Genomic DNA, 23,113 nt, shown 5'->3' with positions numbered 1-23,113 from the left:
TTTGAATGGTACATTGCTTATTTTATTTGTTAAATTAACAAATTGTAAATCTGCATTCAAAACGGATGGAAAATGGACAACATTCTGAGAAGTGGTGTATCAAAAGAGGGCAACGATTATGTATTTAATTACATATCAAGGTGTGGTATCATATTACTCCAGTGCTAGCCTCCCTACACTGGTTTCCTGTCAAGGCAAGGGCTGATTTCAAGGTTTTACTGCTAACCTACAAAGCATTACATGGGCTTGCTCCTACCTATCTCTCTGATTTGGTCTTGCCATATATACCTACACGTACGCTACGGTCACAAGACGCAGGCCTCCTAATTGTCCCTAGAATTTCTAAGCAAATAGCTGGAGGCAGGGCTTTCTCCTATAGAGCTCAATTTTTATGGAATGGTCTGCCTACCCATGTGAGAGACGCAAACTCGGTCTCAACCTTTAAGTCTTTACTGAAGACTCATCTCTTCAGTGGGTCATATGATTGAGTGTAGCTCCAGAGCCTTTCCGTTCACCTTCACACTCTTGGGCCAGACTACACTCAATCATATGACCCACTGAAGAGATGGGTCACGGCAGGACCAAATCTGTCTCTGCCTGGCCGGTTCCCCTCTTTCCATTGGGATTCTCTGCCTCTAACCCTATTACAGGGGCTGAGTCACTGGCTTACTGGTGCTCTTTCATGCCGTCCCTAGGAGGGGTGCGTCACTTGAGTGGGTTAAGTCACTGATGTGATCTTCCTGTCTGGGTTGGCGCCCCCCCTTGGGTTGTGCCGTGGCGGAGACCTTTGTGGGCTATACTCGGCCTTGTCTCAGGATGGTAAGTTGGTGGTTGAAGATATCCCTCTAGTGGTGTGGGGGCTGTGCTTTGGAAAAGTGGGTGGGGTTATATCCTTCCTGTTTGGCCCTGTCCGGGGGTATCATCGGCTGGGGCCACAGTGTCTCCTGACCCCTTCTGTCTCAGCCTCCAGTATTTATGCTGCAGTAGTTTGTGTCTGGGGGCTAGGGTCAGTTTGTTATATCTGGAGTACTTCTCCTGTCTTATCCGGTGTCCTGTGTGAATTTAAGTATGCTCTCTCTAATTCTCTCTTTCTTTCTCTCTCTCGGAGGACCTGAACCCTAGGACCATGCCTCAGGACTGCCTGGCATGATGACTCCTTGCTGTCCCCAGTCCACTTGGCCGTGCTGCTGCTCCAGTTTCAACTGTTCTGCCTGTGATTATTATTATTTGACCATGCTGGTCATTTATGAACATTTGAACATCTTGGCCATGTTCTGTTATCTCCACTCGGGACAGCCAGAAGAGGACTGGCCACCCCTCATAGCCTGGTTCCTCTCTAGGTTTCTTCCTAGGTTTTGGCCTTTCTAGGGAGTTTTTCCTAGCCACTGTGCTTCTACACCTGCATTGCTTGCTGTTTGGGGTTTTAGGCTGGGTTTCTGTACAGCACTTTGAGATATCAGCTGATGTACGAAGGGCTCTATAAATACATTTGATTTGATATCCTTACGTTCATTTTGTTAAACTGCAGAGAGGGAAATTGTTCTTACCGTAGGCTGTTATTGATGTTTATGTTTCTACACTCACATTAGATCCGTCTGTTTCTGTCAAATCAACTAATATTCCACAAATATTTGAAGTACAGTGTACACAGTAAGTGCTATGTTAAACAGGCTTAGCATACCTGTGACTTTTAATTCATTTCTGTTTTTGTAATTGGACACAGTTTAAGATTCATGCATACATTTACTGTAGTTCTGAAAGTAAGCCAACCATCAGGCATAATGACATAATTCTGGGTGTTTTTGTATTTGGAAGAACATGAAAGCTATGGGGACTAAACTACTCATGTGTCTGTATTACAACTCTGTGCTGCCAGTCTGACTTCAGTTGCTGTTGACATGATTTGTCCCGATCCCAGGGTACTGTGTGTTGTTCTGGTCACCGGTGTAGTCTCCACTGAGCTGGTGCCTGTCCTTCAACAGGTCTGCAAACTGCTCCTCCTGAGAACACACAGCAACAAACGGCTCCATTTAGTTTAGCTTTTCAAGTCATGTTACCAGCTAAGAGAAACAAATTAATATGTAGCCTAAACACTCATCTTTATCTTAATGATTGTGGTAGATGTCTCCAGTCTTACCAGTACGTTCATTCGTTCAGCTGCTGCCACGGCGACGTTCAGCCTCCTCTCATCCTCCTCCCTCTCCTCCTCGATAACCCCCAGCCTATGACGCCGATTTAACAATTGCATTTTAGTTCATGTTCAAACCAAATAAACTCTCATTCATTTGAAAGGTTGTGAATGAAACGCTATGACCTTTCGATCTGTCCCTCTTACTCCACTGTCTCACCTGAAAGTGGCGCTGGCGAGTTGTTCCTCACGGACAGCCAGAAGATTACGCAGTTCGTTAACCTCAGCCAACAAGACTGCATTCTGATCTTGGCTTTGGACAATGAAGTCCTCCAGCCGCTTGGCCATTTCCAACTCACGCTCTGTCACCTGCTCCACCCCCAGGCGGAGCTCCGACAGCTCCTGTGCATGCTGGTTAATTCACAAATCAACATCACGGTGGTCAAGTCATTTCATCATTGCTGTATTTCTTTGATGAGCTGAAGTAATCAATGCAAAAGAGGAACGAGCCAGCGTTACTGGATGATAAATAACATGAAGATGAACCCACCCTGTCCAGTAGGTTGATCTCTTCATTCTCGATCTTCCTCTCGTATGGCTCCTTGCTCTGGGACACTTTGATCCAAGGCACTGGGGCGGGAGGAGACTTTACACCGACGCTCTGACACAAGAAGAGGGGATGCTTTCATGAGATTCAATCACTTCTCCCACCCATGGACTCTCAACAGAACAACCACATGGCAATGCTCGGTGATGACTATGAACCATATACTTCCATAAGGATAACATCAACATGAAATGGAACGTTTGAATGTTGACAATTGAAACCACATGACCAAGACTTCCAAACTCACGTTCTGCGGTGATGAAATATCAAGTGGAGGGTTGGCTTCCTGCTCTGCCTCTTGGTCCTCCAGTGGCAGATTTTCAGTGCTGCTCCTCCTCCTCCGTAGCTGTTTAGGGTCTGCCGGCGGTCTGTGCGGTGCACTCTGGGTTCTGGATACTGGCTTCCTCTCTCTGGCACTCCTCCTGTCTCGATTGCCCCTCTGAAAGCTTTCTTTCCGCGGGCTGCCCTTCACATCCATAGGCAGCTGCTGCAGGGAGTTGTGCAGAGGGCTGTACTTACCCAGGTCTTTAGGGGGCACATATGTTGGCTTGGATTGACCAATGTGGCTGTCGTGAAAAAGAAAAATCACGACAATAAAGCGAGATATAAAGAAGATTGAAACTGTGTATGCACACAAGCAGGTCTACAAAAATGTGCAATACGCTTAAGTACACTCGCCAACCTCACCTGCTAACAGTAATCCGCAGAGCATCTGGGCCCAGAGATTCTGTAATCTGGTTCAGGATTGAAGGCAGAGGGTGCAGTTTGTCTATGGTGTCCTGAGGAAGAGATATGAACAGCATGTTAGCTACCACTTTTTATTTGACCTTTATTTAACAAGGCAAGTCAGTTAAGAACAAATTCTTATTTTCAATGATGGCAGAACAACAGGCAGAATGGGCAGAACGACAGATTTGTACGCTCTAACCACTAGGTTACCCTGCCGCCCCACTTAACCTTACCACGGGCGGGCTCCGCTTCGTTTTGAAGTTTTATTTGTCACATGCAAAAATACATTGAAATGATTCATTTGCAAGCACTACCCAACACTGCAGTATTCAATATCAAATCAAACTGTATTTGTCACATGCGCCAAAAATACAACAGGTGGAGTAGACCTTATCATTAAATGCTTACTTACAAGCCCTTAGCCCTTATTAACAAACAATGCAGAGTAAAAAAAAAAAAAGGAAATGTTTGCTACAAAGATGATACAAATTAAAATGAACACAATAAAATAACAATAACGTGGCTATATCCAGGAGGTACCGGTACCGAGTCCATGTGCGGGTGTACAGGTTAATTGAGGTAATGTACATGTAAGTAGGGGTAAAGTGACTATACATTGATAATAAACTGCGTGTAGCAGCAGCATATAAAATGGGTAAAGGAAAATAGTCTGAGTAGCCATTTGATTAACTGTTTAGCAGTCTTATGGCTTGGTGGTAGAAGCTGTTATGGGGCCTTTTAGACCTAGAGTTGACTTGCAGTAGCAGAGAGAATAGTCTATGACTTGGGTGGCTGAAGTCTTTGACCATTTTTAGGGCCTTCCTCTGACACTGTCTGTTATCGAGGTCCTGGATAGCAGGAAGCTTGGCCCCAGTGATGTACTGGGCTGTATGCTCTACCCTCTGCAAGGTGCTACAGTCAGATGCCGAGCAGTTACCATACTAAGCGGTGATGCAACCAGGATGCTCTTGATGGTGCAGCTGTAGAAGTCTTTGAGGATCTGACGACCCATGCTAAGTATGTTCAGTCTCCTGAGGGGGAATAGGCGTTGCCCTCTTCACAACTGTCTTGGTGTGTTTGGAACATGATAGTTTTTTTGTGATCTAGACTACAAGGAACTTGAAGCTCACAACCCGCTCCACTACAGCCCCATGCGAATCAGCTCCTTTGTCTTGATCACGTTGAGGAAGAGGTTGTTGTCCTGGCACCACACAGCCAGGTTGGTCTCTAACCTCCTCCCTAAAGGCTGTCTCAAACTGGCACTAACCAGAATAGAAAGAGTGGGAGGCCCCGGTGCACAACTGAGCAAGAGGACAAGTACATTAGAGTGTCTAGTTTGAGAAACAGGCACCTCACAAGTCCTCAACTGGCAGCTTCACTAAATAGTACCCACAAAACACAAGTCTCAACGTCAACAGTGAAGAGGCAACTCCGGGATGCTGGCCTTCTAGGCAGAGTTGCAAAGAAAAAGCTATATCTCAGACTGGCCAATAAAAATAAAATATTAAGATGGGCAAAAGAACACAGACACTGGACAGAGGAACTCTGCCAAGAAGGCCAGCATCGCGGAGTCGCCTCTTCACTGTTGATGTTGAGACTGTTTTGCGGGTACTATTTAATGAAGCTTCCAGTTGAGGACTTGTGAGGCGCCTGTTTCTCAAACTAGACACTCTAATGTACTTGTCCTCTTGCTCAGTTGTGCACCGGAGCCTCCCACTCCTATTTCTATTCTGTTTAGAGCCAGTTTGCACTGTTCTGTGAATGCATACAACGCTGTGTACTACTCCAATCTTCAGTTTCTTGGCAATTTCTCGCATGAAATAGCCTTCATTTCTCAGAACAAGAATATACCATTTTGAGCCTATAATCGAACCCACAAATGCTGACGCTCCACATACTCAACTAGTCTAAAGAAGGCCAGTTTTAGACAATAGTCATTTACAACATCAACAATGTCGACACTGTATTTCTGATCAATTTGATGTTATTTTAATGGACAAAAAATTTGCTTTTCTTTCAAAAACAAGGACATTTCTAGTGACCCCAAACTTTTGAACGATAGTGTACATGTAAACAGGGCTGAAAAGTGACTGGTAGCAAGAATATAGAAATACAGGAATGTCATGATCCTTGCCTTTGATTCAGTTGATTTATGCCTACCTGCTTCATTGGGGAAATTATGTCGACCAGCAGGCTGTGTAGGACAGCCAGACGCAGAGGCAAGTCAACATAGCCATCGAAGGATGTCATTGGGATCTCTATGTCTGGGCTGGACACTGTCTGAAGGAAGCACCTCATCTTCTCCCAGTGCTGCTGCAGGAAGTCATTCATGAACAGCATGTACTCCTCCTTCTCCCCAAACCTGTTAATGGAAGAGAATGGGGAATGGGTTAGTGTTGAAGGAGGGAACGTCTGGTTTGGGAATATGGAGAGATGTTTATTCTTGACTTGGACCACATAGTTTGAAGAATTGAATGATTGTCAAGTATATTATTTCCATCATTGTGTCAGATGTTTTGGCGGTATATTAGGGAATGTATCTAGTAGCTTATGTCTAATGTTGGTTTCCATGGCTACATAGATGAAGTATGATGGGGTGCAGACAGCGGTGAAGCCCCACACACTCACAGGGTGAAGTTGGCCAGGTTCTGGATGACCTTGGCGGTGAAGGTGAGGGTGCGCAGGGTGGCCGGCTCTGGGTAGGGCTGTGTCAGACCAAACAGGGAGGGGCTGAGGATGGCGGGACACAGGAAACGGAGGAATAGCGAGGCAGAGATGAGGCGCTGGCCGATTTCAGGTCGTCCCTGCTCCTCGCACAGCTCCACCCAGCTGGAGAAGATCCTGTTCAGCTCTTCAGGGAAAGACCTGCGAGGGGAAACGGTGGCGAGAGCGGTCACTTACAGCCTTGGATTTTCTGTGAATGAATATGAATCGGCGCTCATTTGATAGCATTCTTCTAGCTAAGACTGCTCCCCCCCATGTTCTGTCTTTATATATCGTTTCCCATCAGGTCTCTTTGTCCCTCACCCGTGCATCTCAGTGATTTTCTGCACTGCGTCCTCACACCTCTCCTTCAGGTGACGCTGGTTGTTTGACAGCTCAGAGGCGGGGCATTTGAGAGGGTCCACTTCACAGCTCTCTACTGAGGCATACAGTCGAGTGATGAAGTCCCCTGTAAGAAGAGCAAGGGCACAGTTTTGCATGGCAACAGTTTTCTAAAAGGAAGGTCTAAGAAAGTGTTAAAACAGATCCACTGTTACCCCGGGGGAAACATTTTATTTCCAAAAGCTTAAAAGCTAATCTCAACCACATATTTCTTACCCAGGGTGTCGATGAGGTACTTCTGCCCCACCAGCTTCATGTACTCATCAATGGCCTTGGTGGCTAGTGTGTTCTCCCTGAAGATCAATGCCTCTTTCTCCCCAAGGCGCTCCACCTCTGCACTACCCAACTCGATAAGGAACTCCTGGAACAAAAACACACAGAATAAGTGCTTTTAGCAAGTTATGACTAGCTGACTATTGTAAAGGTCTACTTTAAATGCTTATCATGATGCAGTGGTCACACTTTTGTTTTCTTACCTTTGCCTTGCCAATGCTTTGCAAGACGTGGACCAGTGCCCCGGCTAGTTCCTCCTTCTCCCTGACAGACAGCAGTGGCTGCAGGTTCCTACACATGCCCACATAGTCCACTGTCACAAACTCTGCAAACTCCTTATACTTCTCGATGGGCAGCACCTGCAGGTTTTGAAAGCGGGCCTTGACACGGAGCGACGCTTGGGGCCCCAGTTGCTCCTTCGTCCCGCCGGCACCAGACGCCTTGTAGGGAATGATTGGGTGCCACTTCTCCTGGAAGGCCCTTCCACGGATGTCGGCCAGGGATATGGCCACACTGCCAAGGGGATGCAGGGTGGACTCATCCCGGGAGTGACGCTTCTTCTTGGGTTCCTCGTCACGGAAGAGGTGCAGGGTGATCTGGGAGACCGACGGCAAGTTGTCCAGCTCAAAAAACTCTCCCCAGAACAGCTGGCAGCCTCCGACCACACCTCCGCTGCCCCCAAGCACCCCACCAGAGGACCCATCACCAGCTAAACTGGAGTGATGGGAAGACTTGCCCACGGCTCGGCTGCTGGTGCGGGCAAACAGGGTGCCGTCCAGGTGCAGCTCGCAGTAGTATCGCCTCTTGGGGAGCAAGTCCTTAGCCTCGTTCACCCACAGACTGAGGGAGTTCTCTGTCCGCTCACAGTTGTCCTAACGGAGACAGAACATGTTAGAACATCAATCAGTGAGTATACAATATGGATTCCTATGATATCATGGCAATATGGCATACATTGAAGGATACTTTCTTTTGTACAATTATTTTATTTTTTATAATAATATTCAATTTTGTTGTGACTCCAGTGGTTCCTCTCCATTCTATAAGTAACTGCCAAAATAAAAACACTTATAAGGGATACAAAGTACTGTATATTGAAGGCATGGGGTGCTTCCACATAGGAAGTTCCAGACACTTGTAGAATCTATGCCAAGGCGCATTGAAGCTGTTCTGGTGGCTCGTGATGGCAGTTACCTGTAGAAGCAGGCTACATGAAGAATGGAACAGCTGGATAGGTGAGACCACTTGAGTCACACAAAAGGGAATATAACGTTGTGGATCAACTTTGGAGTGGCGTAATTTCATGTATATTCATTTAAAGACCTGCATCACTACCCTGAGATATTTGCTGTTTCTAAAAGGACATATTTGGGTGTTTTTGGAGCCTTTGTTTTTTTTCTTCGGGCCCCCATAACATACAACAAGGATGAGGAAATGATTTGCTGTTTGGGATAAGTTTCACAAAAACAAGTGAAATAACATGCCATTTACATTTCTTTGTGTTTTTTTTTGTGATTTGGTTGTAAAAAAGAACTTTTCCTTTAATTGGTAGAAGATGGAAGATGAATGTTTTTAAATAGTTTCTTTACCTTATTGGGCTGAGCAGCCCGTCTCAGGTCCTCTATCCAGCGGTCTCGCTCAGCAGCTGAGGTGCACCCAAAACAGTGGTTGGTCTCTGAGTTTATCACCTAGGATGTCAATGTGAAGGTGGAAAATGCCATCAGTCAATACATGACAGGACAGAGTGAGGCAAAGATGTTATTGGGCAGTATTTAACATGAACCTGGTCAAATCACTTTAAGACATGGGACGGGTATAGAAGTTACAGGTCAAAGGTCAGCCCTACCTCAAAACAGTACTTCTCCCCCAGGATGGAGCTGTGTACAGGCCTGATGACCGTACTGGTGTCTGCGCTCAGATCCAGGTTTCCTGCAGCGCTGACTGGGATGGACACGGACTCCCGTGAGCCATGGAGCCTGCTGAACAGACAGGGAGGAGGAGACGAGAGGAGTCAAGGAGGAACAGCCTGCCTTACACACCAAGAGCACTATGAGACTGACCACATACCTGCTCCCTTTGTTCAACCCAACGGTGTTTAACTGGGTATTGCTCTTTCGCATGGCTCCACCATAGAAACGCCGCTTGATCAGCCCCTTGAGACAGAGGGCAGGAAGAAGACAATTAAAGAGGGGGAGGGAGAGATGGGTAGATGAAGTTCAATTCATCCCCAGGGGCATACTGATTAGCAGGCCCTGAGTCATACAGAATCCTCAGGAAATCCAGAGCTGTCATGAATCATGTAATAACAGTGTTTTATCTGTGGAGTATGCAGTGCTCACCCTCACTCCTCCATCTTGGCTCTTCAGTCTGGGGCCTCCAGTGGGGGCCATGTGGTCGGGGCTGCATTCTGCAGGTCCAAGAGATGCACACAGTTAGCATGTAAACACAGTTTTTGGCTTGACATGATCCCGCCCTCAAAAAATGGCAACCTTTTATCAGAGCGTCTCAGGCGTGAAGTGGGCATTGTGGGTTGCCTCTTATTGTTGCACCAAATAAACATAAATATACTGTATATCTCGTTACACATCACTCATGTCTTACATATGTACATGTGTACATTTTCCTGTTTATCTGGGAACCATTGGGGAGAGACAACAAGTGGTTGATCTAATCTCCCCCAAAAACTCAATTGCGGTCCTCTGAAACCACCAGGGGAAGTGTAATCATTTCCCCCTTTCTGCATTTCCTCTGAAGACCGAACAAATAACTGCTCAAATCGACGAGGCTGCAAGGCTGAAGAGTATTCAGACTGAGTTTGACTAACTAATCTAGAACGGTACATGTTCTGTATAACTGAACATTAGTATGCCGGCTTTGAAATGTTATTGTTCACCACTTTAGCTTAAGTCTCTCCAACAGTAAGAAATGTCTAACGTAAGACGGTTGAGGGATGACTAGGCTCAGTGTTCAAAATGAGTCAACCTTTGATAAGTGTTCAGACAGTCACACCGGATATTACTTTTGTCTAGTGGCCTAGACAGGGCAGGAACCTTGCAAGTGCAGCCTTCATTTCAGACATTGATTTGCTTGGTTTAGAGACTACTAAAACCCTGAATACCACTGCAGAGCAGAAAATCATGTCACACCATGTCAATAAAACAACCATTGAAACACTTTTTTGGCGGAAATAATAAATATACCTATGGCAGTAACTAAAGCCATCACACAGTACATCACTTTTCTTCAGAGCGTTCGTTAAAAATTCACCTTTTGATATTCTCCTTCGTAGACATAATCAAGTAAAAGACTTGTAGGGATCAATAGCAATTGTGACCGTACAAATAAACGTATACAATTCTTGGAATCGAATCCTTTGCTTACCCAATGCGCCTCCACATGCAATCCAGCGTCTAAATCCCATCATTGAGAGAGAGAGAGAGAGAGAGAGATCTGTCGAACCCTCCTAATCACACGTAAGAGTGAACACTGTTTCACAACTCATGGTTCTCCTCTCTTCACCAAATGGGCCTTGCCAATGTAGGCCAATGTAGGCATCACATAGAACGAATCAATATCTAATATTCTGTAGCCGGACTAAGTCCACAAGCTAATACTAATAAAAGTAACATGAATGAGAGAAGCCACGCTACAAACACTGCTTCTTCTCAACCAGCCCTGACTGATCTTCTGGAACACACAGATGCGATGGTATCTACCCCCCAAATTTTGAGGAAACAATTTGAAAGCCACTCGCAAGCATAATCACGTCAGCTATTTCCTCTGTGCCTGCTCTACCGCTACTCTGCTAGACTCTCTAGTGGTTTGTGATGCTGCCGATTTGGATGTTCTCCTTGCAAAGACATCCCTGACTCAGTCTCGCTCTGTCTGTATTTCTACGGATCAGCCATTTTGATGAGAAAGTGGACTTCACTGTTGTATCTCCTTTGTGTCTCTGATGACGACATTAGGAAAGCTATTAGAGAAAGCAAGGTATTGATCACAGTTCCAGGAACCCCATTCATATGAAACAGTCCTCTTGTCTAAAGCCATGTGGCGGTATTGGCGTACTAACCCATGTTGACATCTGCCAGGTTCTGCATGCTGAGGTTTGACAGGCAGCTGCTGACTCGGTTCCGGGTCCACATCACTGGCTGAGAGAGGGAGTAGAAGAGATGCACACTCACGTAATAACCCAGAGAGAAGCCATGACTGTCAACTTCACACAGTCAAGTGTGAGTTTCCATTGAGAGTGCAGTGCTCCCAGTAATAGTACTAACTGTTAAGTGCAATGCTTCAAGGTGTTGACTCCATGTTGTTTAATAGAAGTGCAGTGTTCAGTGTGGTGAAATGTTCAGTGTTGGTGATGTGAGCGGTCTGTGTCGTGTACCTCTTCCTCCGGGGTGATGAGGATCTGTCCGTCCTCCAGGACACAGTTGTTGATGTCCCAAACGGGGACGTCCTGGGGAGGGGCCCATGACAGCCTGGCTAGCTCTTGGGACGCAGCTGCAGGCCCGCTCCCACCCGCATCTATACACACAAACACACACACCATGACAACAGCACAGTAGATCAGTGCAAAATGGGATGGACCAAATCACTCCAATAGTCGCTTGAAATCCTGGCCTTTAAATTGGAACTGTCTGTGTGACACAACTAACTACAGTTGCGTGACATGGTCTACAATAGATGCCACTAATTTGACTCATTTTGATGTCCCTAGTCATGCTTCTGATTGGACACAGTTATTTTAACTCTATTTCTGTGTCTGACATTGGCACAAGTGGAGCTCTCTGAATTTTCCTGATTACAATATAATCTGAGGAAACCAGCAATGGTCGTTCTGGGGGATAATTGAGTGCACACGCTGGGGCTTGGATGTTTTACATTCTGACTAATTGTGGCATGATGTCGTTATCTGACACGGTGCACATGGCCACTCCCATTTCTAGTTAGTTTTGACGCTATCTTCTCCGCCCCCTCCTCGCTCTCCATCTATGATGAACCACAACTCTCACACATCCTGTGTCAGTTTGTTTTCTATTCTAAGTATGGCTGTATTAACTTCTCCTAAATCACATCACATACTGTACTTAAAAAAAAAAATCAATTTCTGTACCTTCAGGTGTATTCTCGTCTCCTGGGTGAATAGACCGACTGAGAAGTCCACTCAAAATGGTCTCTGACTGTATGGTTGATTTATAATGCTTTTGGTTTTATGCAAACTCACTTCTTTAAAGTGTAAAATGCTTACTAACCATGTCTACCTTCATCATGGGTTCTTAGACACAGACTAAATGCCATGTATCCAACACAAGATGTCAGCATTTCACTGAAGTAAAATGACTGAAAATCTAAACTAGACTAAAATGGGGAGACTAACTAAACTATACAAATTCAAACCGAGAATTTAAAACTGTACTCAAAATGGTTCACACACAGTGATATTGGACGTCTTAAAAACCAGAAGAAAGAGCATGGTACTGTCATGTGTGGTGCTAGGTGTGCATTCAGATAACAAGGCAATGGTGTGGTGTGCATTCTGCGCCTTCACCTTGTAGGAGGGTTGAGGTGCTGTTTCTGCTCAGCAACCGGGGCCTCTTCAGCTTCTGGGAGACGGTGCGTATGTACTTCCTGAACAGTGCCCCTCCGCCCCCTTTCTGTGGCGTGTCCGTGGGGGATGATTCCGATTCCTCTGCGCTTTCCCCCGGTCCCGATGTTGCCTGGGCTGAAGAGGAGGGGGACTGGGTAGTGAACAGCGACCCTGGAGGCTCAGACTGGGCCCTTCGGAAGGGGTTCTTCCTGCAGGCAGGGTTCTTCTCCAGCCTGGGGGTCTCCCCTCCTCGTCCAGCGGTTGAGGCTTTGTCCCCGGGGTCCTCGCTCAGGGCTTTCCGCCAGTTCTGCATCTTATTACTCCATTTGGTGGTGGAGGTCTTCTCCATCTTCTCTATTGTTGTTGATGCTGTCTCTCCACCCTCTCCTCTCGTCCCGTCGAGGGTTGCTGCCTTGGCTCCAGTGTGCCACTTGTAGGTGTTGAGAGGGTCGACGTCCTCAGGAGGAGGGGCGTCTTGAGGATGCTCAGCAGGTGTCTCCTTCTCCTCCTCTGTGGGGCCCGTCTCCTCTGCAATCTGTTTATCTTCTGGCTCAGATTCAGCCTCCTGGTTTGTGCCCATTTTCATCTTGGTATTTGTGGCTATCTTTTTTTGTTGCTTGCTCCTCTCACTGTTTTCAAGAATGGAATAAGTCGTCCTTACCTCCCTACTTAAAGTCTCATCAAAATGTAATCACTTAGGATGACTAAGTGTTTTCTTTCTTGATTCTTTTTTTGATTTCTGTGTTCCAAAATGTCATCTGGCAACATCTGTCTGACTGCATCGTGTGTAGTTCCTTTGCTGTGAGTCTTCACGCCCTCAACCTCCCACACTCTGCGGTTGCTTCCTTTCAGAGTGTCACTACCTTTTTTGTTTTTCTTCTTCATGTATTTGAGTATTCTGACTGGCCTCTCTGCTCTCTCACCTCTCTCATTCTTTCCCTTGTCATCCTATCAAAGAGTTCTCTTTTCACTTGACCTCAAATCCTCCCACCCTCTCTGTAATGGCCCCTTGTCTTGAACAGAGCATTGTTAAATTCCTCCGCAGCTAGAAAGACATCTCCTCTTAAAATCCTCAGGATCTCTTCACGTGTATGGTTTAGGTAACTAAAACGGAGGTTTAGTCTGTGTAGTTGTCCTCCACCTCACAGGAAGTGTGTCAGTTCCCCCGATCAATTTGAAAGCACCAGAGAGGAACAGAGAGAGTTTTCAAATGTCCTACCCACTTGCCAACTCTTTCATGTATATGAACTGTAAATACATGCTTGGTTCTGATTCTGTTCATTTAGCCTAGATATTAATTGTTTGCATCTGTACCTTCTTTTTACACAGATGGCTCATATTTCTTCACACCTTTCTCTCTTTTTAAAATTTAAAACACTGATTGAGACATCTGATCTGATCCTATCATAACAATGGGAAGCTGAGACATCCATTTTACAACTCTGTCTAGGGGCCTGTCACATTCACCAGTTCTATCAACTATTCCGATCAAACCTGAAATTCAACCATTAACGTCAAGAAGATGTAGAATATTTATTGAATGGCATTTAATAGAACATCATCACCATCTGTGGGTCGTCTGACACAGATACATGTGGTTGTTTGTGTTCAGTGGCTGTTGGGCTCAGTTTCCTGTCTAAACCAGCGACACTTCCTGCCAGCCAAACAGGTTTGAAAGACTCTAAACCACTTCCTGTGTTGATGCTGCACAGTTGTGACACATGCACCTGTTAAATACTTCAATCTCACACACTGGTCAATGTGTGTTTCATGACATTGTGATTGTGAGTTTGAATTGGACCGACAGCCAAGAAATCTGATCCAACACCATTGAATAGGTGAAAACAGGTTTCCACAATACAGTTCTCTCTGATCAGTGCCAGACCAGAGAACCATTTTCAAAGTACTCTCCTTTGAGTTGTGGAGCCTCCTTTGGAATGTCTCCTTATGCAACCTAAAACTGACTTAGAAGACATACTAGCAACTTCCAATAGCTTTGTCAAAGCCCCATCACAACAACCATCATTTATCTAAACCTTTACTCAGAAACACTGGAGGGCACTATTACACCAATACAACTGAACTGTTGCGTTGGTTGCCTGTAGTTTTATAATTGATTTTAAAAGCACTACGTGGCCCTGCACCTGAGTACATGTCTGATAATCATTTAAGATACTGTATGTGCCCGGTCGGTCCCTCAGATCCTCTGGCACGGGTCTTTTAGTTGTTCCAATGGTGAGAACCAAAACGTGTGGTGAGGCTGCCTTCAGCCACTATGGTCCTGGCCTTTGGAACAGCCTGCCGGAGGATCTGAAGGCCTCAAACTGTTGACATTTTGAAGAGCTACTTATTAGCTGTGCTTTCGCTTAGTCCTACTATCTATTTTACCATTGTATATATCTTATTTATTTTCATTTATTTTAGTGCATTAGTCTCTCATGTCCACTGTGATTGTTTTACTATTTTCATTTCTAATTTTTATATTTCTAACCTTTTATTTTCTATGCATTTTGAAATGCATCATCTGTAAGAAATGTGCTCTGCAAATAAAGTTGTGATTTGGTTTTGATTAGGAAAATAGCCCACAGTAGAGCCATTCAACCACAAAGTTACATTAATATGCAAAGTGCTTTGCAAACTTACTTTGTCTACATACTCATCTCATATGTATATACTGTACTCGATACCATCTACTGTATGCTGCTCTGTACCATCACTCATTCATATATCCTTATGTACATATTCTTTATCCCCTTACACTGTGTATAAGACAGTAGTTTTGGAATTGTTAGTTAGATTACTTGTTGGTTATCACTGCATTGTCGGAACTAGAAGCACAAGCATTTCGCTACACTCGCATTAACATCTGCTAACCATGTGTATGTGACAAATAAAATTTGATTTGATTTGATTTGAAAGTGTCTCAAATGATCTTGTACATATTTACTAGTGTGTAATGCAGTAATAATGTGATTAATGCATACTTAAGCACTTCTAAAACAGCTTAATTGTCTGGATAGTTAATTAGTAAGTGTTATTTAAAGCATTCTTCATACTATAGTAAGTCATATGAAAAACACTCATGAAAACAGTTTTTTTGTTGTGGTTCAGATCCCCTTTATTTGTATTATTAAAAAGAGCCAGTTGGAAGGAAAGGGGAGATGGTGGAGAAAGTGTTGCCCGGAGTTGTGTGTGCTTGAGTCACTCCTCTTTTGGGAGGCTGTTGGTGCATGTGAAGAACTTCCACACACGTCGGAAGAATCGTAAAACGCCATTTTTCTTCTGCTTCTTTGTGTCACTGCGCACCACTTCCTCTGCGTTCGACACCTCGGGCACTCCGCTGCACACCTCAGGAAGGCTCTCGTTGGATCCAAAATAGGACTAAACAGACCATGCAGAGCAGTGCAAGAGTAAGAACAACACATATGTCCTTTAGCTGTTTCACAAAACATACCACAGACATCCAAAGTCAAAGATTAGTAGCTAATTTATAATATTGTCCAGTTTCAGACAACCCTGATGCACCCCACTTAGAAAGACAGTTGACCTTTCATTCACGAAACAGGCATCTTGTTCCTTACCTTTGGGAGTCTTGCAATCATATCATTGAAGTCTTTGGTCAGCTGATCTTCCCAGCCCTCCTTCAGCCACCCTTTGGATTTCACCACCTTGCTGAGGACATTTTCAGTGTCCCGAAGTTCTTCAGCAGCCTCTGTCTTTGTATCACTGGACACCTCTTCCACTGGGTTTGACACCTCAGGGACTCTACTGCACACCTCAGGACCTCCGCTGCACACCTCAGGACCTCCGCTGCACACCTCAGGACCTCCACTGCACACCTCAGGACCTCCACTACACACCTCAGGACCTCCACTACACACCTCAGGACCTCCACTGCACACCTCAGGACCTCCGCTGCACACCTCAGGACCTCCGCTGCACACCTCAGGACCTCCACTGCACACCTCAGGACCTCCGCTGCACACCTCAGGACCTCCGCTGCACACCTCAGGACCTCTGCTGCACACCTCAGGACCTCTGCTGCACACCTCAGGACCTCTGCTGCACACCTCAGGACCTCTGCTGCACACCTCAGGACCTCCGCTGCACACCTCAGGACCTCTGCTGCACACCTCAGGACCTCTGCTGCACACCTCAGGACCTCCACTGCACACCTCAGGACCTCCACTGCACACCTCAGGACCTCCACTGCACACCTCAGGACCTCCGCTGCACACCTCAGGACCTCCGCTGCACACCTCAGGACCTCCTGCACACCTCAGGACCTCCGCACACCTCAGGACCTCCGCTGCACACCTCAGGACCTCCGCTGCACACCTCAGGACCTCTGCTACACACCTCAGGACCTCCGCTCAGGACACACCTCAGCTCAGGACCACACCTCAGGACTCTCCACCTCAGGACCTCTGCTGCACACCTCAGGACCTCAGCCTCCGCTTCCTGCACACCTCAGGACCTCTGCTGCACACCTCAGGACCTCCGCTGCACACCTCAGGACCTCTGCTGCACACCTCAGGACCGCTGCACAGCTCAGCCTCTCCATTGCACACCTCAGCATGGCTCTCGGTGGATAGCTGCACCACCTTTCTCAGGACATTTCCAGTGTCCAGAAGGTCTTCAGCAGCTTCAGTCGTCATTGTGTCACTGGACACCTCTCCCACTGCATTTGACACATCAGGCACTCCACTGCACACCTTTGGACCTCTGATACACATCTCAGGAAGGCTCTCAGTGGATCCGAAATAGGACTAAGCAGACAATGCAGAGCAATGAAATAGTAAGAACAAAACTGATATCTGTCCTTTTTCACAAAACATACCACAGACATCCAAAGTCAAAGATTTTAGCAGCTTATTTGTATAATTGTCCCGCTTGAGACATCTCTGATACACCCAATTTGCAAAGACACTTGACCTTTCATTTCCGAAACAGGCTTCTTGTTCCTTACCTTTGGTAGTTCCGTAATCATATCATAGATTGTTGGGGTTAGCTGATCTTTGCAGCTCTCCTTCAGACACCCTTTGGGCTTCACCACCTTGCTGAGGACCTTTCCATCTCCAGCAGCGTCTTTCTCCACACTGACCAGGGCCAGCGACTCATCCTGAAAGTCCACCACATTGTTATTCGGAGACTCCTCTGAAGCCTCCTCATTGGTGTTGTCAATGTCAGCAGCCCCAGCGACGCTGGACGGGCACTTGGTCTTTGGACTTTTCTCTTCAATTAGAGTTTCCTTTGAAGAGGTCTCAGAATGTCCATACAGCTCAGTGAGCTGTAAATGGACAGAGACATACATAACTATCCTATAGCTACTTCACAAATACAACAAACCAAAGACATCCAAAGTTGATTGGAACATTGACCAAATTTGAACACCATATTATACACAGAATTGACAAAGATGCTTGACATTTTAAGAAACAATATTGGCATTGCAGATGGCTCTTATGTCTTACCTCAGTGGCCTGGCATGTCTCATCCTTTAGGTGCAAGAAGTTCAACTTCCAACACTCCTCTTTCAGAAGCTGGATGGCTTTGTTGGGCGCCGTGTCCACAGTGAAATCAGACATCCTTAATTCATCCTGAACTCTCTGGCAACTGACCAGGAGAACTCTCTCTGTCTCCTGTAATTCCAGGCCCCTCTTTGCATCCCAAGTCTATGTAACAACATAATATGTAATTAACAGACTGTTGATGTATCAGGTGAGACTGGACACTGGTCCATCATTGAAATTATGGGAGAAATTATTAATTTGAACTGATAGCTACTGTTTTTCTCTTTTGGTCCAAAAATGAGCTTGCTGATATCTTAAGGGCTTTACAGTGGATGTAATGTTTGCTCTACATAGTCCTCACCAATTCAGCTACACAGACCTTCCTCCATCTCTTCCATGTCTCTGTCTCACGCCTTCATGTGAATATGGAAATGTATCAGACTATGTCTGTCTACACTATCTATCAAACTATTGCTGTCGTCTAATATATTTTGATACATTAGTGTTATCATTTACACTTGTCTAATGATGTGATAAACTCAAGTTACCTAAATGAAGTATAACGTTTCGTACAATTCAAAAATAGTCTGAGAACACTGCACTCACTCCAAGAAGACTCTTTTCCCTGCCAGGAGCCAGGCCTTCATTGGTCTCAGAGGGAGGTCTAGTGGGAGTCTTCCCTGGGCTTTCAGTGTACGGAATTGCCTCTTGAGCATTTTCTGCAATAGAGTCTTCAATTAGTGACTTAACCATTTAGAATGTGGCAAGCAGAGAGTGATATGAATTGGTTCATGGCACAAACTAACTGCTCCTCCATGGAGAGTGATGAGCCCTTTTTTGATTATTTGTTTTTGTTGGCCAAAGTGCTGAAGAAAGAGTGAGAGTTACTGAGCACAGAACCCAAAACCAGATGTCTACAGCAGTACATCTGTATTTTTCAAATTAATGCTGGAAAAAGTTATCTAAATGGGAATAATATACATTATACTTTACATAGAACAACAACATGCAATATAAACAATGAACGTGCAGATTAGATTAATGAGACCTTAATTATGATGAGGACGCAAGTCATCTTAGATGATCGATAAATTGGTTGTATATAGCTAACAGATTCGATATGATCCAAGTAACGTGTTTTTCGAAAATGTCGAATGCGTGCAACATCGGTCCTTCTCATTATGGGAAAACCTACTTACCTTACTGAGAACAGGAAAAAATATACGATTTTTTGATTGACTTGAATGAAGAATTCACGTTTGCTATCGATATGCATTCGGCTGGTTGTGATTGTGAATAAATTAACCTCTGAGAAATACACATAGAATTAGGAATTCAAATGTATGTTAATTGGACATTGTGACGAGCATGGAATTCTAATATAGATTCTATTTCTATGGTGACACGTTCCTTATTGCGCACAACGTCGTACATTTCTAAGCACATTTATTTATCCTGTTGTATCATTTGCCCCTGGCCAATCCTATTTCTCCCTAATGATTACAGATCCTGTAACATGTTTACGCGATGTCACTGGGAAAAAAACGTCATTTATGATGGTTTATTGGCGATGGAAATTCGCATACAAAAGGGTTAGAGAAATATATAAAACATGCAATACAATATTAAAATGTGTTGGTTTAAAAATTGCTTCAAACTTGAAGACAACGGGCTATTTAAGTAGGCGATATGAAATGAATTACAGAATCAATCAATACGATTTACAGTATGCTTAGGTATCAACAATGACTAGTGGTGGATTTGTAACATTATACTGTACTTTTAATACATTGAAAGTGTATGAAAATAGCTAAATCAGTTTTGATTGAACAAATATGCCATGATTGTTAATCCATGCTGATAAAGCAAATAAATATGACAGAATTTTACAAAATACAAAATGAATAAGAATATTCAAAATAATGTTCAATGCTTTGAGTTGATTGAAATCGAGGATTTAGGCCTGTTTTAATAAATGTTTAATATTAACTTACACACCTGCAAAACATTTCACTATCACAACCTGGTCAATGTGTGTTTCATGAATTGGACAGAGCCAAGATGTATAAATCATTAGCCAAAACAATTTCAAAGTTTTTCAATAGGGCCAAACATTCTCCCTACTCCCACTAAAACCATGTTATTTTTGCGTTTATGAAGATGTTTACAGTAATTTAATTGTAATTCACTTTTAATGAACTAACAATTAATTTAGCAATTTGATATAGGCTAAGATCAAAGTCATAAATGCAACATGCTACAATTTCAACAATTTTACTGAGTTATAAGTTCATATAAGGAAATCAGTCAATTTAAATAAATAAATTAGGCCCTAATCTATGGAATTCACATGACTGGGCATAGGCCCACCCACTGGGGAGCCAGGTCCAGCCAATCAGAATGAGTTTTTCCCCACAAAGGGGCTGTATCCTCAGCTGTCCCGGTGGCTGATCTCAGACAATCCCACAGGTGAAGAAGTCAGATGTGGAGGTCCTGGGCTGGCGTGGTTACAGGTGGTCTGCGGTTGTAAGGCCTATTTGACATACTGCCAAATTCTCTAAAACAACGTTGGAGGTAGCTTATTGTTGATACATTTACATTAAATTATCTGGCAATAGCTCTAGTGGCCATTAATGCAGTCAGCATGCCAATTACACACTCCCTCAACTTGATTCATCTGAGGTATTTTGTAGTGTGATAAAATTGCTCATTTTTAGAGTGGCTCTGTATTGTCCCCAGGACAAGGTGCACCGGTGTAATGAACATGCTGTTTAATCGGCTTCTTGAAATGCCACACCTTTCAGGTGGATGCATTATTTCAGCACAAAATTGGAGAGAAATAAGCTTCTTGTGAGTATGGAACATTTCTGGGGTCTTTTATTTCAGCTCATGAAACATGGGACCAACACTTTACATGTTGCGCTAATATTTTTGTTCAGTATGCTGTACATGTCTCTCTGTTGTGTTACAATACTGTAATGTGAAGCAATGTGTAATGGGTCCTACGTGTAGCTGGTGTAGAGAGTCAGGCGCAGGACAGCAGATATGAGTAATCAATGTATTTTTGCTCAAAATGTCAAATAAGCAAAGTAACAAATACACGCACACCATGACAGACCGAAAGTACAATAAACAATCACTTACAAAAACCAATGGGGAACAGAGGGTTAAATAATGAACAGGTAATTGTGGGATTGAAATCAGGTGTGTACAACAAAGACAAAACAAATGGAAAATGAAAAGTGGATTGGCGGTGGCTAGAAGGCCGGTGACGTCGACTAACGAACACAGCCCGAACAAGGAGAGGGACCAAGTTCAGGGAAAGTCGTGACACAGTGACAACCATAAGGGTGAGTGTTATACACTGTTATAACTCTAAAACACACTATTATCATGGATATAACAAATTGATACCCCCATCCAATCCAATGAGACATTTTGACAAAACTGGTTTTATTCCACACTGCTTTTTACATGCTTGTCTTCTTCATTGGTCCTTTCTCGATGAGCTGGTTTCCTGTAAAAGGTTGCTATGTCAGCAGCATCAATATCAACAGTGGACAAAAAGATTAATGTTGGTGTTTATCACTAATGTCTAATGTAGGAAAAAGGACACAATTGTATAATGACTGAATAGTGTTCTGGTGCAACTGTGATGCCCTTTTGATTGTTGTCAACGATTGGGTGCAGAGATGTAGCGGAGTCAGGCGCAGGACACAGGTTTTGAGCAACACAACGGAGTTTACTAAAAAGTCAGGCAAAAATTCCAAATAGGAACATGCATACAAACTAGCACATACAACAACCACTAAAGACACCAACAATCACGTACAGAACAGACGTGTATGCCAGAGGGTTAAATAAGGAACATGATATGGGAATTGAAACCAGGTGTGTGTAATACAGACAAAACAAAACGAAACTGAAACATGGATCAGGGGTGACTAGAAAGCCGGTGACGTCGACCGCAGAACATCACGAGAACAAGGAGAAGGGCCGACTTCGGCGGAAGTCGTGACAGTACCCCCCCCTTTGACGCGCGGCTCCAGCAGCGCGCCGACACCGGCCTCGGGGACGACCCGGAGGACGGGACGCAGGGCGATCCGGGTGGAGACGGTGAAACTCCTGTAGCAATGAAGGATCTAGGATGTCCTCCACCGGTACCCAGCATCTCTCCTCCGGGCCGTACCCCTCACACTCCACGAGATACTGAAGGCACCCTCGTCCGACGCCTTGAGTCCATGATGGCTCATACGGTATACGCTGGGACCCCCTCGATGTCCAGAGGGGGCGGAGGAACCTCCCGCACCTCAGACTGCTGGAGCGGACCAGCCACCACCGGCCTGAGGAGAGACACATGGAACGAGGGGTTAATGTGATAATCAGGGGGAGTTGTAACCTATAACAAACCTTGTTCAGTCTCCTCAGGACTTTAAATGGCCCCACAAACCGCGGACCCAGCTTCCGGCAGGTCAGGTGAAGGGGCAGGTTTCAGGTCGAGAGCCAGACCAGATCCCCCAGTGCATACACCGGGGCCTCACTGCGGTGGCGGTCAGCACTCGCCTTTTGCCTCCTGACGGCCCGTTGTAGCCGCACATGGGCAGCGTTCCATGTCTCCTCTGAGTGCCGAAACCATTCATCCACTGCAGGAGCCTCAATCTGGCTCTGATGCCATGGTGCCAGGACCGGCTGATAGCCCAGCACACACTGAAACGGTGATAGGTTGGTAGAGGAGTGGCAGAGGGAGTTTTGGGCCATCTCCGCCCAAGGGATGTAAACCGCCCACTCCCACGGCCGATCCTGGCAATAAGACCGAAGAAACCTACCCACATCCTGGTTGACTCTTTCCACCTGTCCGTTACTCTCGGGGTGGAAACCTGAGGGAAGGCTGACCGAGACCCCCAGGCGTTCCATAAACGCCCTCCAGACTCTAGGCGTGAATTGGGGACCCCGATCAGAAACTATATCCTCAGGCACCCCGTAGTGCCGGAATACGTGGGTGAACAGGGCCTCCGCAGTTTGTAGAACCGTAGGGAGACCGGGCAAAGGAAGGAGACGGCAGGACCTAGAAAACCGATCCACAACGACCAGGATCGTGGTGTTACCCCGCGACGGGGGAAGATCCGTCACGAAATCCACCGATAGGTGTGACCACGGTCGTTGTGGAA

The 23,113-nt window shown here is 45.2% G+C and overlaps 2 protein-coding genes across 5 annotated transcripts; both read right to left on the bottom strand.

The window, feature by feature from the left end:
• On the bottom strand, positions 1-13,574 carry LOC115142605 (ras GTPase-activating protein nGAP-like). Of its 4 annotated transcripts, none has more exons than XM_029682186.2 (18): positions 12,394-13,574; positions 11,230-11,369; positions 10,915-10,993; positions 9,182-9,249; positions 8,910-8,995; positions 8,689-8,821; positions 8,432-8,530; positions 7,046-7,714; positions 6,786-6,930; positions 6,492-6,636; positions 6,093-6,329; positions 5,625-5,826; positions 3,423-3,514; positions 2,983-3,301; positions 2,679-2,789; positions 2,349-2,539; positions 2,138-2,222; positions 1-2,000 (listed from the first exon to the last, which is right to left on the bottom strand). In XM_029682186.2, exons 1-18 carry the CDS (start codon positions 13,016-13,018, stop codon positions 1,884-1,886), a joined length of 3,543 nt encoding a protein of 1,180 aa, XP_029538046.1. In that variant the 5' UTR covers positions 13,019-13,574; the 3' UTR covers positions 1-1,883. The 4 variants fall into 4 exon arrangements, with proteins under 4 accessions (XP_029538046.1, XP_029538047.1, XP_029538048.1 ...); XM_029682187.2 differs by having other exon boundaries at positions 8,689-8,818; XM_029682188.2 differs by lacking the exons at positions 10,915-10,993; positions 11,230-11,369; positions 12,394-13,574 and adding an exon at positions 10,224-10,896.
• A 2,032-nt stretch (positions 13,575-15,606) lies between these two features.
• LOC135559823 (uncharacterized) lies at positions 15,607-18,806 on the bottom strand. The gene is made up of 6 exons (XM_065000701.1): positions 18,552-18,806; positions 17,907-18,107; positions 17,402-17,722; positions 16,902-17,201; positions 16,014-16,799; positions 15,607-15,813 (listed from the first exon to the last, which is right to left on the bottom strand). Exons 1-6 carry the CDS (start codon positions 18,696-18,698, stop codon positions 15,634-15,636), a joined length of 1,935 nt encoding a protein of 644 aa, XP_064856773.1. The 5' UTR covers positions 18,699-18,806; the 3' UTR covers positions 15,607-15,633.
• Positions 18,807-23,113: the final 4,307 nt, after the last annotated feature.

The sequence above is a fragment of the Oncorhynchus nerka genome, linkage group LG15 (genome assembly GCF_034236695.1).
Source record: "Oncorhynchus nerka isolate Pitt River linkage group LG15, Oner_Uvic_2.0, whole genome shotgun sequence".
Classification (NCBI taxonomy): Eukaryota; Metazoa; Chordata; class Actinopteri; order Salmoniformes; family Salmonidae; genus Oncorhynchus; species Oncorhynchus nerka.
Note: the sequence above shows the minus strand (reverse complement) of the source record. Positions and strands in the feature narration are given on the sequence as shown.

Coding starts and splice junctions, on each gene's coding strand:
- LOC115142605 (XM_029682186.2), bottom strand. CDS start 13,018: ATGAAAATGGGCACAAACCAGGAGGCTGAATCTGAGCCAGAAGATAAA. Junction 7,715..8,431: donor GGGCTGCTCAGCCCAATAAG/GTAAAGAAACTA, acceptor TGTCTCCGTTAG/GACAACTGTGAGCGGACAGA. Junction 2,790..2,982: donor ATATTTCATCACCGCAGAAC/GTGAGTTTGGAA, acceptor TTCTTGTGTCAG/AGCGTCGGTGTAAAGTCTCC.
- LOC135559823 (XM_065000701.1), bottom strand. CDS start 18,698: ATGGTTAAGTCACTAATTGAAGACTCTATTGCAGAAAATGCTCAAGAG. Junction 18,108..18,551: donor GGGAAAAGAGTCTTCTTGGA/GTGAGTGCAGTG, acceptor GTTGTTACATAG/ACTTGGGATGCAAAGAGGGG. Junction 17,723..17,906: donor AGACATGCCAGGCCACTGAG/GTAAGACATAAG, acceptor GTCCATTTACAG/CTCACTGAGCTGTATGGACA.